This window comes from Drosophila tropicalis, unplaced genomic scaffold (genome assembly GCF_018151085.1).
Source record: "Drosophila tropicalis isolate 14030-0801.00 unplaced genomic scaffold, ASM1815108v1 contig_370, whole genome shotgun sequence".
In the NCBI taxonomy this organism is placed as follows: domain Eukaryota; kingdom Metazoa; phylum Arthropoda; class Insecta; order Diptera; family Drosophilidae; genus Drosophila; species Drosophila tropicalis.
In genome coordinates, this window is record NW_027172831.1 from 37,644 (window position 1) to 51,395 (window position 13,752).

At 39.3% G+C, this 13,752-nt stretch overlaps 1 protein-coding gene across 1 annotated transcript; it reads left to right on the forward strand.

The window, feature by feature from the left end:
• Positions 1–9,658: 9,658 nt before the first annotated feature.
• LOC137572514 (uncharacterized) lies at positions 9,659–11,462 on the forward strand. Its single transcript, XM_068284255.1, has 4 exons — positions 9,659–9,780; positions 9,837–10,225; positions 10,289–10,667; positions 11,247–11,462. Exons 1-4 carry the CDS (start codon positions 9,745–9,747, stop codon positions 11,460–11,462), a joined length of 1,020 nt encoding a protein of 339 aa, XP_068140356.1. The 5' UTR covers positions 9,659–9,744.
• The last annotated feature ends 2,290 nt before the right edge of the window (positions 11,463–13,752 follow it).

Genomic DNA, 13,752 nt, shown 5'->3' on the forward strand with positions numbered 1-13,752 from the left:
TGCTAGCCATTCCTCTACCACCTTGAGGTGTTCCTCTAATTTTGCAGAGGCTTGTATTGGGCATTTGGATCTGCTGAGGATTGCCGTGTCATCGGCAAAAGTGGACGTTGTAAGTCCTAAACTCGTTGGTAAGTCTGCAGTGTACAGTAGGTAGAGCAATGGGCCGAGTACACTGCCTTGCGGTACACCAGCTTTGATTTCAAAATCAGCCGAGACGGAGCCCTTACATCTTACAGCGAATTGCCTATTGTAAAGGTAAGATTCCATGAGTTTGTGGGTGTACTGTGGCAGTTTTTGCCGGATTTTGAACATCAGACCCTCCAGCCAAACTCTATCGAAAGCCTGGGCAACGTCGAGAAAGACAGCCGCACAGTATTCTTTTAGTTCGAATGCTGTTCGTATTTCGGATGTTATGCGATTGACTTGTTCAATTGTACCATGTTTTTCGGAAGTCGAACTGGTGTGAAGGGATTGTGTTCTCCGATGCCAGAAATGAGTTTAGTCGGATCTGCAGGACCTTTTCAAAAAGCTTCGAAAGACATGGCAGCAAACTAATTGGCCTATAGGATGATGGCTGGGTTTTGTCCTTTCCCACTTTAGGAATCATGATGATAGTGGACCTTTTCCATGTTCTTGGGAAGTAGCCAATTCTTATTATAGCGTTGAACAGTTTGCAGATGTATTGTATGGCAATGATAGGGAGTTCCAGGATCATTTTCGGTGTGATTAGGTCATGGCCAGGGGCTTTTTTTGGCTTTATGTGGTTTTTAATAACTGCAGTGATCTCGTCCGATTGGAGTTCCGAGTACTCACTATCCGTTAGTGTGCTCGAAGGGGGAAGTACAGATGAGTTTGATGTTGGATTTGGCTGGAAAACCATTTTAAGATGTGTGGCAAATACGGATGCCCTCTCTTCGTCGCTGCGGGCCCATCCACCGGTTGGACTCCTTATCGGTGAAATTGTCTCTGCAGGAGCGCTTAAAGTTGGGTGGGCTTTCCACAGAGGATGTTTAGTGCTGGTTGGGCTGAGCTTTTCTATGTATTTTCTTTGAGCCCAGCTTTCCTCTTGTCTTAACGCCTTGGAGAGGTTGCGATTAGCATGCCTTAGGCGAAGTTTTGCTGCTGGTGAGCGAGTAATCTGCCATTCTCTTCTTAGACGTCGTTTTTCCGTTACTAATTGTTCTATCCGCCGGTTCGTAGGCCTGTCAACAGGTTTAGTGTAAGAAGAGGCAGGTGGAGTAGATACTTTTGCTGCAGCTGCCATCATAGACTCAAGTGCAGAGACGCACATATCAATGTCCTCTGCAGCATTCAGTTTCGGCGAACAGTCAATGTGGGCACTCATGTACATTTTAAATTTAAGCCAATTTGTTTTGTTGTTTGTAAGCCTATATGGGCGATCATGTACTTGAGGTCTTGTTAATAGTGTGAATAGTACTGGAGAGTGATCGGAAGTTAGATCTAGCAGTGTATCCGCAGTGATCCGATTACGTGGAATCCTCTTGGTTACTGCGAAATCAATCAAGTCAGGCACTTTCTGTGGATCTGTGGGCCAATAAGTAGGCCTACCCGGTGAGACGCAATCCATCTTATTGAGAGGGTTGACTATTGTGTTGTACAACTGCTTGCCTTTAGGATTTACCAGGCGATATCCCCAGTGCGTATGTTTGGCGTTATAGTCCCCTGCTGGAATGAAGCGATCTCCGAGTGTGTTAAAGAAATCGGTAAATTCCTTTTCAGAGATTGAAAAGCGTGGTGGGCAGTACAGGGCAACCAATGTAGTGTTGCCGCAGCTGGTTTGGACGGTTATAGCAGTTGCTTGTAGGTGCTGTGTTTCAAATCTGTTGAGGAACGAGTGTTTTATACGGTTTTTGATTAGGATACCAGCCCCGCCATGAGCTTTTCCGTCTGGATGGTTTGTTGCATAGAAGGTATGTTTTGGTATTTGAAAATTATTTTTTGATGTTAAATGTGTTTCCGAAATCAGCAAAACGTCGACTTCACTTGAGTCTAGGAATAGTTGCAGTTCATTTTTGTGCTTGGAGATGCCGTTAGCATTCCAAAGACATAGACGTAGGGAAGCCATTATTTATTCTCGATAAGCTTCTGGATAAGCAGGTTTTGATTCCGCATCAGTTCTTGCATACAGTTTTGCATGAACGTCATAAAAGTGGTCATGTTTTGATTGAGTGAGATCAATAGGGCTTCTAAGCCACTTGGAATTTGCTGGCCAAGCTCTGGTGCGCTAGGTTGCGGATTCTGTAGATGGTGGAGTGACGGGGTCTCTTTTGCGGGCTCCGTCTTTCCAGTTCGGAGCACACTAGCGAAGGATACACTAGGACTGTATGTAGCAGGCAAGTTAGATGATCTAACAGCCTTGGCAAAGAATACCTCCGGTGTAGTTTTAGAGGCGTTGACGGTGATTTTTGGTCCAGCTGGGGGTTTGCGCCCGTTTAGGTGAGATTTAAGATCCTTGAAGACAGGACATCCTCTGTAGTTGGCCGTGTGGTTCCCTCCACAGTTACTGCATAATCTTAGTGCGACATTGTTTCTGTCCTTGGTGCCAATGCCATCTTTATGATGTTCGCCACAGCCAACACACACTGACCTGAGATTGCAGTTGTTAGAGGTGTGGTTGTATTCCTGTCAGTTTTTACACTGCGGTGGTTGGTGTCTCTTATGGGGCTCCTCTACGGTGATTCTTCTGTGCAATAGGAGCTGTAGGTTGTAGATTGGGTGCACTTCATTTGGCTTCGACCGCTTTGCATCTGGTTGGAGCTCGATTTTAAAGAGCGGCTGTGCGACTTTGTTCCTGTTGATGATGTTAACAACGGATTTGACCGCAAACCCTTTTTCGACCAACGCGTCTGCTATTTCTTGAGTAGGGACCGATGGCTCAATCCACTTCAACACAACCTGGAGCCCTTTACTGCTTTTTAGTTGGTAGGTATAGAAGTTGATGTTAGCATTACGGAGGCACTTTTCGATGATGCGGAAATTGTCCTCAGTTTGGGTTTGGCATTTAATTTCTTTAATGTTACCCCTATTGAGAGGGGTTACAACAAAGTTATTTGCCCCTACTGTTTCTACTAGCTTCGAAATCAGGGCGCTGCAGTTGGCTCCACGGATGTATAAGGGGGGTGGTCTAGCCGATTTAACTTTATCTACAGCGCCGGCTTGATCATCTTGCTGATCGGCAAGAATTTTAAAACGATTCCCGCTAAGGGGTGCTACTCGTTCATTTGGTTTGGTTATTTTCGGCGTGTTGCCACTTTTTTTCTTTTGCGGGCTTAGCTTCCGCTTTGTTATTTTAATATATCTATCCATTCCAGTTTGGACAGAAGTCGTTGGGTTTACTATTGTGGCTGACTCCGGGCGACTTGTCGTTGACGGCTTGAGGCAGGTCAATACTTCGGCAGACGCTGCAGTAGTTGCTGTCAACGAGCTGACGGTGCTGGTCGGTGCAATCGGTGACCCAGTTATCGTTATTGATGGAGAAGCACACTGCTCTCTCCACGGTAAGTTGCTTTTGATTGCTGAGTGGCTGGCACTTTCGGTGTTATTGCTTACGCTAGCATTCAGTGGGGTCGGCGACACCACCGAAAAGTACGCGTTGTTGCGTTGGACCGAGAGTCGACGCTCACGTTGTTGTTGTAGAATTAGTTCTTGTAGCTGTTGCTGTTGGGGATCGAGAGAGCTTGGGCCCGAATTGGTGGACATGTCTTTGTTGTTGCAACTTAGTATTTATTGCTATTAGCAATTGCTATTTTAGCAATCTAATAGCAATATGATTGTAAATAGGCGTCTCTGGGGCGACTGAGAGCCCTACACAAATTTTTGCAAACGCGGTCTTTTTTTACACTCAATTTTTGCGGAGTGCATTAAGAAACACGTCTGTACACGGCGGCAGTTAAATTAACATTAACAAAATTAACATGAATTTGGCAAAGTGTTCAATCATAATTTCCATTTTAGTTTTCCAGTTTCTATCTGTTATATTATAAGCGACTGCGAATTTTGTGAGCTTGTCTATGATTGTAACAAACGATTTATGTTTTATATGAAATATGTCTAAATGTATAATTTGATTTTTAACATCCGGTGTTTCTGTGAATTGAAACTTAGGTTTGATTGGTTTTCTGTCATATTTAATTTCCTTACATTTTTTACAATTTGAAATTATCAACTGAATATGGTCTCTTAGCTTTGGAAAATATATTTTGTTCTTTAACGAATTAAAAGCTTCATTTATTCCGCTATGTAATGAATCTTTGGTGTGGTAAATAGCTATTTGTTTGTGTAACTCTTCCTCGCTTGAAATTTCCTGAGCTCTCTTAGTACATTTAAAAAACTTTATATTATTACAGTGTGAAAAAATGTTCATTAAGATACATTGTATCTTATAATATTCTGAGTCTGGAACTTCTGAAAAAATTCCTACTGTTCCTTTATTTATATTATTTTGCATTTTGATTTCGATTTCAATTTCTGTTTCTGCTGGGCTTACTTCTATTATTTTTCTACCATGCTGAATATTAATATTGTCCGTTGTTGTATAAGTTACTATTATCTGAGTTTTATATTTGTTTACAATATCGTCTTTTATATAGAAATTTGTAAATCCTCCTTCCTCTGCTGAATGCTGTGTATCTGATAGTTCAAAGTTTGACTCATTTGTTTTATCCTTGTTTATTAGTTCAGCTGTTTCCTGTCTACTTAAAAAATCTGCCACTTTATTGTCTTTTCCTTTCAAATATATTATGTCATAATCGAATTCTTGTAATTTTAAAATCCATCTTTGGTGTCTTGCTGTCATTTCTTTCCCTTTGTATTTTGAGTTTAGATATTTTATCGGAGCATGATCTGTTATAATTTGGAATTTATTACCTATCAAATAGTGTCTAAAATAGTTTACTGCATGTATAATGGATAAAAATTCTTTATCAATTGTACTGTAATTTTTTTCGTGTTTATTTAAAGTTCTTGAAACGAATGCAACTGGTTGCTCTTGTTGAGACAATACTGCACCTATTGCGAAGTCACTGGCATCTGTTGTAATGGTAAATGGTTTATCAAACTCTGGATATTTTAAGATTGGATGTGAGCTTATAAGTGTTTTAAGGTTTTCAAAGGCATCTATAAACTGTGGGTCATTTGTATTAATTTGTGTGCCTTTTTGTAAATATCTGATCATTGGGTAAGCTATTTTGGAATAGTCCTTAATAAATTTTCTGTAAAATCCTGTCATACCAAGAAATCCTTTCAATTGCTTTTCTGTTTTAGGTAGCTGCATTGCTTTTATTGCTTCTATTTTATGTGGATTGGGTTTAATCCCCTCTTTTGTGAGAATGTGTCCTAAATATTCAGTATATTGTTTCATGAAGGAACATTTGTCTGGTTGAATTTTTAAGTTATGATTTCTAAGTATTTTGAAAATGTTTTCTAAAGCAATCTTATGTTCCTCAAGTGTTGTTGAAAATACCAAAATATCGTCCATGTATACAACACAACTTTTGTTTATATAATCCCTCAGTATTTCATTCATTAAACGTTGAAATGTGGCTGGGGCATTTTTTAACCCAAAAGGCATTCTAACATATTCATATAAACCCATTGGTGAAATGAATGCTGTTTTCTCTATATCTTCTTCTGCCATTAAAATTTGGTGATAGCCTTTTGCTAAATCTAATGTAGTAAAATATTGGGCTTTACCGAGTTTGTCTAATACAGCGTCCATGATAGGTATTGGGTACTTATCTGGAACGGTTACTTGGTTTAAACGCCTATAGTCTACACAAATACGATACTTTTGAATTCCAGAGCTATCTCTTTTTTAGGTATGACACATATTGGAGAACTATATTTGCTTTTGCTTTTTCTTATAATTCCATTGTTTTCCATGTAAATTATTTGTTTCTTTATTTCTTCTTCATATTTTGGGGAGACCCGATAGGGTTTTGAATTAATAGGTTGGTCTGTAGTAGTTTTTATGCTATGAACTATAGTGTTAGTATTGGTTAAGTGATCCCCTTCTTTGAAACATAACTTTTCGTACTTTTTTGAAAGATTTCTTATTATTTGTTCTTCCTCAGTATTGAGTTCTTTTAACTTAAGATCATCAATTTCACTTACTTCCATTACGCAAACATCTTCTGATTGTTTGGAAAGGAATGGAATTTCGACCCCATTGTTAAGTTTAATAATTTTGTTTTGAAAATCAATATTTGCAAAATTCCTTTGAATGAAGTCCATGCCCAATAGAAAATCATATGATTTTTCCAGGGGCATAGCCACCCATTTTGTTCTTGCATAATTTATATATTTAAACTCCCTTGGCACTTTTGTTTTCACTAAGTAACTGTCACTTTCTATTTTTCCCTTTATCGTATGTATGGTTTTTGAATATTTTTCAATTATTTTGTATTTGGAATTATGTACATTAGTTGTGTTTAAAATGCTTATGGTTGATCCTGTATCTACTAAAATAATATAAGTATCTTCCTCTATTGTTCCTTTTATAAAAATTTTTTTTTCATCCAAGGCTAGTTGGTAAAAAACTCTTGATTATCTGTGCTGTTTACTACTTCCTCATTTATATTATCTACACTCATTGCTTCTGCTGGTGGTTGCTGATAATTTTGTGGTTGCTGATAATTTTGATTTTGTCTTACGTTCTGACTCTGTTGTCTATTCGGATTTTGATACTGTCTAATATTTTGACTCTGTTGTCTATTGGGATTTTGAAACTGTTTTACATTTTGACTCTGTTCAGTATTTTGGTTTGTATTTTTATTAGTTGTCTGTTTGTTATATGTACTATGGTCATTGTCATTTTTGGTTAATAATAGTTTTTTATTTAAATTTCCATAATTCAGACCAATATAATTTGCAAGTTCAATTCTTATATCTGTTAATGTTGTTTTATTCATTAAGGCAATGGCCATTGGACCACAAGATAATTCTTTTACTCTTTGAATTAAGAGACCACTTAATATGTCAACTAATCTGCTATTGTTTTCAAAGACCGAAAAATCAGTAATTTCCTCAACAATTGCTCTTACTTTAAAATCAAGATCTCGAAAAGTATCATCATGGTTATGTATAGGAATTGAAAGCTTTATTTTTCTTGAAGTAGTTTAAACAGCAAATAGAATTTCTTCTTTACTATTATATGTTTAGTCTTCGCACTTTCTGTAAAAGACGACTTGGCTAATTCCGCAAAGATAAATTATCCATTTTTAGTAAACTAAAATAATAATCTGGGAATTCAAACTAAGGTAAATTTGTTTTTTAAAAATATATTTCACTTGACACTTTGGTATATGATATTCCAATGGGAGACCGCCTATACATAAGTAGATATGTATATCAAGCACTACTTTATTTCCCATTCGCAACTGTGGCCCGCCCGGAAAACGCTTTACCTTGTCTACCGAAAACTTTTACGCCAGAAAATACGTTTCGAGTGAAAAAATATACATTCGCACATCCATACAGATGTACGTACGACCCTAAGAACCCAAGCAAAAGTTCCTGATGAACATTTTGTTGAAGTTTTTCTTGAGGGTTGGGGGGTTTTCTTTTTATTTTGCCTAATTGCTAAAGGTTTTGTGTTCTCTACCGCATGCGCTAATATAAATTTAATGTAGATGAGCACGTGCGGTAAATTTTTATATAGGAACATAATTGTCTAAGTATACTATTAAAAAATTCATGACGAGTTCTTGATTGACAACGCCCTCAACTAACTTCTAACTTTCACACAGGCAGATTGGCATAAACAAATAGACGTATGTATGTATGTACGTATGTATGTATTGAGAAAGCTAAAGATTCTAGAATGACAAAGCAAATGCAATGGATATAAATGGCCCATCGGATGGCAAAACTTTGCCACATTGGCAAAACGCATTTATTACGCTAAAACTCTATTCAATTATTCAGTCGTTGCATCCGCCTCGGCATCTACCCCTTGGCAAGGGGACGCCTTTTCTTCTTCTTCTTGTGTCAGAAGCACGCACATGGAGGAAGCCAGCATGGAGGAAGCCAGCTGACGTTGCGATCCAATATGCGCGACATTCGCGCCCTTGTTTTGGCAAATGGCAAAGTTTTATTTCTGCCCTGCACTCAAATGAAAAATAAATATGACAGTCGACAGCAAAGTTGGCGAATCGGGTGCTACATTTTGAGTGGTAAGAGATGCGCTGCAAACGCAGCATTGGGAACAAAAGGAACTTGCATATTAAATGATTTTAAATAGTGAAGACAATGCAGCTGCTCCTTCGGCTTCAGCTTCTGCTTCTGGTTCTGCTTCCGCGTTGCACTGCGCTGCGTCAGCACCACATTAGGTTTATAAATTAGAAATGATGGGATTCTGCCTCTATGCAGCAGCCACAAAGTGATGTTATCGACTGCAAGAATACCTTACCATTTATCTGAACAAAGTGTTTAATGGAAAACTTCAAGGTTTTTCATACTTGGCTTTTTTTTTTTGGGGCCCGAGGACAAATGGTGGTTCAAGAAGATTTTACCCAATTTGTTGGGGACCTTATTAACGAAATTGAAACAAACTAAACTAAATTAAAGACATTACCTATTGCAACTTCTTTAAGATGGCTTATTAAAGAAGGCCTATATGATATATCAGGAATAATACCCAATATGCCCATTGTATGTCCTAAGTACCACTATACAATCCGAGCACAGGGTGTGTCAATGGGGCTAACCGAGCGTGGAGGTCGGGGGAACTAGGGTCTCAATTTAAGTTATGCAAATGCGCTTGTGCTGGCGACAAAAGCCAACTGAAGCCACTCAATGCTAGCAATAATGAGCATCATCATTTTTCATCATCATCATCATCTTCATGATGATCAGAAACAGCAGCTTTTGGTATCATCAGGAAAATGGCGCCGTGACAATCTAATTGGTTTAATTGAGCAATCATAACTTAATGCCGCACACAATGCAATATGCATTGAAAGCCATTCCATAAGCCGTAATCCATACCGGCACTTATTTAATGTAATTAATAGTGTGCTTAGTTGAGTACCCAGGTCGTCAAGGCACAAGTTGGAATTAAAACGGTCACGCCTTGTCAACCCCACACACTTTCTCCTTGTACCAAAACTCCACAAGTTTCCAACTATGTTAGATGACTGAGGTGTTGCCGAATACAAATTAACCGCGAATATCCTGAATTTCTGGTTACCTAGGAACAATAATCGCGGATTTCTATTTGACCCCACACAAAATACAGAAGCTTCTATGCCTTAGGGGCATATTTTGTGTGTGAGTGTGTGTGTAAATGTGTGTGTGTGCAATTACATTAGCGCACAGTTAAATAAAAGGCAAACCAATTTGGCAACTATGTATACAAGTTGTCATGTTGACAATTGTTAATTAATTCCGCCATCAGCTAAACCGGATGTACATGTTTACATCAACATTGTATATGGCGCCACTTTAAAATATGGTATTTTTAAGTTTTCCTTATACTTAAAATTTATTATTGAAATACCATGAATATTATAGAAGGCTTTTCAATTGCCTAAAGGTTTGTCCATTCACAAATTTGTGAGATCCAAGAAGGCCTGGGATGTTTGGAAAATTCGACCCCGTTCAGGGGGTACAGTAAATGAATCATTCAACTTCGTGAACTCATAGAGTCAACATCAAAAATAAAACAAAAAGTTTATCTTTGAATAATCTAAAAAGTGAAAACTAAAAAGTAAAAAAAGTGAAAATATGTTGACTGTTAAGTTAATCATGGAATCCGGGAAGGTTGGTAATCGTAAGGAAATTACTTTTCATAACCATGACCAAGCGTTCCTTTTCAGCAATTGGCCATGCAGCTGCCGATCTCAGCTACGATATATGACCTGAAGTCAGAACTTGAACGGCATCTAAATGTGCAATCGGGAATGTTGAAGATATCCGCATCAGGTGTTACGTTAGCGGAATCCGATCTCGTTACGGAAGTAGCTGGTCTTAGCAACAAGAAACGCAGCAAGCCGGTGTTGTCATGCTATAACGGAAACAATATGGTGGGCTTGATACTGTTTTCTCTTAAAGCAGAGGATGTTGCGGTTCCGTTAGTCGATTACCAGGTGTCGGATTCTTCAGTCATTGATCTTTCCTCTGGGTCTAGCAGCGAATCCACATATGATTGCAAACGCGACCTAAAGCGAAAGGGCGATACACGCGAAAATCCCATGCCTTTTAAGAAGTAAGCGCAAGGAATAGAAAATCCGAATTAGATATAACTGAGTATTCTGCAAATTGAAAATAGGTTGAAAAATGATGTCGAATTTAGTGAGGAGAGTATTCCAAGCACGTCATCCGATGGGGCCATGATAGAGGCTTGCGGTGTGGGAGGCTGCAAGGTTAAGTCCAGACCTCAAGAAGTCGAATCCGAATCGGAGCTGGAAATGGAGGAAAATGGACTGCGGCCACCATACATGGATGTTTTGCCAGAAAACAGGCCATTTGTGCTGGTCGTAACTTCTTCAGACTGTCGGAAGGATTATTGCCATCTTCTTGAAGATTTCTTCGGCATTTTCCAGGATTATAGAAGTGTGGCAAGCCTCTCATTTAACGAAGTTGCTCCGGTCACGGAATATAATGGACGACTGTTCGTGGCAGCCTCTAATGATGATACAATGGAATGGGTGGCAAGAAATATTTGTTCTATGGGACAGTATGAGGCCATAAGTCTTATTAATTTCTTACGGTTAACCGCTGCTAGAACTACGTGGCCCAAAGTACAGTGCAGCCTGAAACTTATTTTCAAGCTCCTAGAAAGCCAGAACTGTAATATTTCGACAGAGAAATGGGCAGTAGTTAGCCGACAAAATTTGCCGCGCTCGTCCCCTGAAAACGTCACGGATATTTGCGTAAATGAAAAAGTCGAGATATGGATGGATGCGGAGAGTGCCGATGCGATCAAAGAACGCTGCAATCGTCTAAAATATAGCTTCTGGAGGATACCATTTGAATTTTGCGATTAGTTTAGGATTTGGTGGACTCATTTGTCTACCGATTCTTATCGATAACGGTCAGATGATTAATAAAATAGTATTTTAATACTATTTATTTAAAATAGTATTTAACGTGTGACGAATCACATTTCTTCTGCTGGAATCCCAAACTACGCCCCTTTTTATTTTTCGTTTATTTTTGATACGCCCATGGAGGGCACATTAAATATCTCAATACTGAAACTAACTGTAGTTCTTTTTTTCTGATAGGCAATATTTACGATCGCCGCCTCTCTCTTTTCTAACTACCGTCTTGATGCGGCTGCAGCGTCGGCGCGTCGCGGAGAGAACAACCTCCCGACAGCGGACGCTGCGCTGCATCTCGACGCTAAAGAGACCATGAGAAAATCGAATGTGAAAGAGACGGCGATCGTGACGCGTGCCAAAGCACAAGACGCATCGAATGTTTTCACCGTTAGGACATAAGTAGGCAGAGCAAGGGTGGGTTTGAACAGAGAGCTAGAATTAGGGAAAAATCACTTCGCCAGTAGCCACGTGAGTGATCGGTCGCATTCCGAAACAGTGAGAGAAACCAACAAGTGCCACCAAGGAAAAAAACCAAGACTAGAGAGAAATCCTTCAGGAATAACAGGTGAGCCCGTGACCAAAGTCCCCCTTTATTTCTACTTGAGTGCGGTAGGGACCCAGATTTCCAAAAATGTTTAGGATTAATTAATTATTAATAAATATTACAACATGATCACTTAATCTAACCCGGCATTATTTCTTTATTCGGCACTGAACTTTCGTATACCCTTTCCCTTCCCTTTTCCTTGCCCACTTAACCCTTTGAGTGGAGCCAAGGATCAGCGGACTTCGGCAGGATGAGTTATTCTCCTGCAGTCGAAGTCAGTCGCTGGTCCCTAGGCTCAGTCACTCAAGGTGAGGAGGCAACGGATCTCGGCCAAGCGGGCTTCGCTTGGCAGACGAGATCAGTCGTTGCTACTCCTCTTGGACTCTCCTTCTACTCCTTTCCCTTCCCTTTCCCCCCTTCAGGTGGTCTCGATCCCTTATCTTAATACTCGTCAAGGTCTCCAGATCAAATAAATGTTCTGTAGACTGGACTCTGGGACTGAGAATTGTACCCCAGCCAGAGCTTCCTTACAGATGGCGCCCGAGCAGGGACCTTGACGAGTATTACGGTGAAATGTTAAATTATATATATATATATGCACATTCATAGTATATATATATATATATGTAAGAGATAGAGTTACCAGATAGCTGGCAATGCACCATACTACACTGTTTGCTGGGTAGTCTGGCTCGGGAGCAAGTGTTCGTTGGGTAATCGGCTCACAGTTGGCAGTCTCTCTCGTTGGTCGTTAGCCGAAGTACGAAGTTGTCTCAAATTTGTGTAAAAAGTCGATTTAAAACTATTAAATGCATCATATATATTGACTCTGTATTTACATGAACCTATTAAATAACCATTATAATAAACATTAAATTAATCAAAACCTTACATTTGGGGGCTCGCCCGTGTCGCATACAGAGACTTAAACATATGTGATCGTGGAAAGTCGAGTGTCGTTTTGTTAAAAGTTGCTAAGTTGTTATATGCTGCTGAAAAGTTGTTAAAGTTGTTACAAGTAGCTAAAAACATTAAGTTGTACTATTCAAAACAGAACATTCTTTGCATCCACGTGGTCTTAAAATCAGTTGCATAAAGTTGTGAAATTCGAAGCCGCCCTAGCGTCGCCAGAAAATTCTGGAAGTTAGGCAAAAGAGAAAAAAAGAGGAAAAGAGACAGAACACAAAAAAAAGGCGCGAAATATCATGTCGACGCCTCAGGCGAGGAAAAAAGTTGCGAAGCCGGTGGTAAAACGTGCGAGTCAAAAAGAGATAGCAGATACCAAATCTGAAACAACAAGTAAGAGCGAGAATGCTGAACCCGCAACGCCGATTCCAATTCAAAACAAGATGACAGATGAACTTGAAGTGTGCCCAAGTGAATTTCATAAAGAGGAAGCTGGACAGTCTGGAGAGGCGAAAATGGAACAAATAATACAGCTGCTGAGCCTAAAAATTCTGTCCGATGAGAAACGTGATGGTCAAATGAAAATTTCTGCGGAAAACTTTGGAAAAGTTGTGGGCGAATATGATGGAAAATCTATACAAGTGGAAAAATGGTTGGAAGTATTTGAAAGAAATGCCGAAGTTTATATCTTAGTGAGAAGCAGAAATATTGCTATGCCAGAGCTAAAATGAGTGGTACAGCCCAACTGTTTCTAGAATCCGAGAATATTTGCAATTATGAAGAACTTAAAAGCGCCCTAGTGGAGGAATTTGCATGTAACTACAATAGTGCTGACATTCATCAGCTGTTGCAAGAAAGAAAGAGAAAGAACAGTGAGACACTGCATGAGTACTTACTTCAAATGAAAAAGATAGCTTCACTTGGTTATATTGAAGATGCCGCTGTTATAAGCCACGTTGTCAATGGTCTGCATATAAAAAAATGAGTATAAGTTTGCAATGTATCGTTGTAAGTCTTTTAAGGCTTTAAAAGAAGAGTTTGATATCTATGATCGTTTAAATATATCGGAAAGAAAAGGCAATAAAGAACAACAAAAACCATTTTTCAAGCAAAACAACGGGCAAATAGCTAAAAAAGAGTATTGTTTCAACTGCGGATCGGGAAATCATAAGCGCAATCAATGTGACGCCGGAACAAAATGCTTTAAGTGCAACCAAAACGGAAATATATCCCGTG

Coding starts and splice junctions, on each gene's coding strand:
- LOC137572514 (XM_068284255.1), top strand. CDS start 9,745: ATGTTGACTGTTAAGTTAATCATGGAATCCGGGAAG. Junction 9,781..9,836: donor TAATCATGGAATCCGGGAAG/GTTGGTAATCGT, acceptor GTTCCTTTTCAG/CAATTGGCCATGCAGCTGCC. Junction 10,668..11,246: donor ATGATGATACAATGGAATGG/GTGGCAAGAAAT, acceptor TTTTTCTGATAG/GCAATATTTACGATCGCCGC.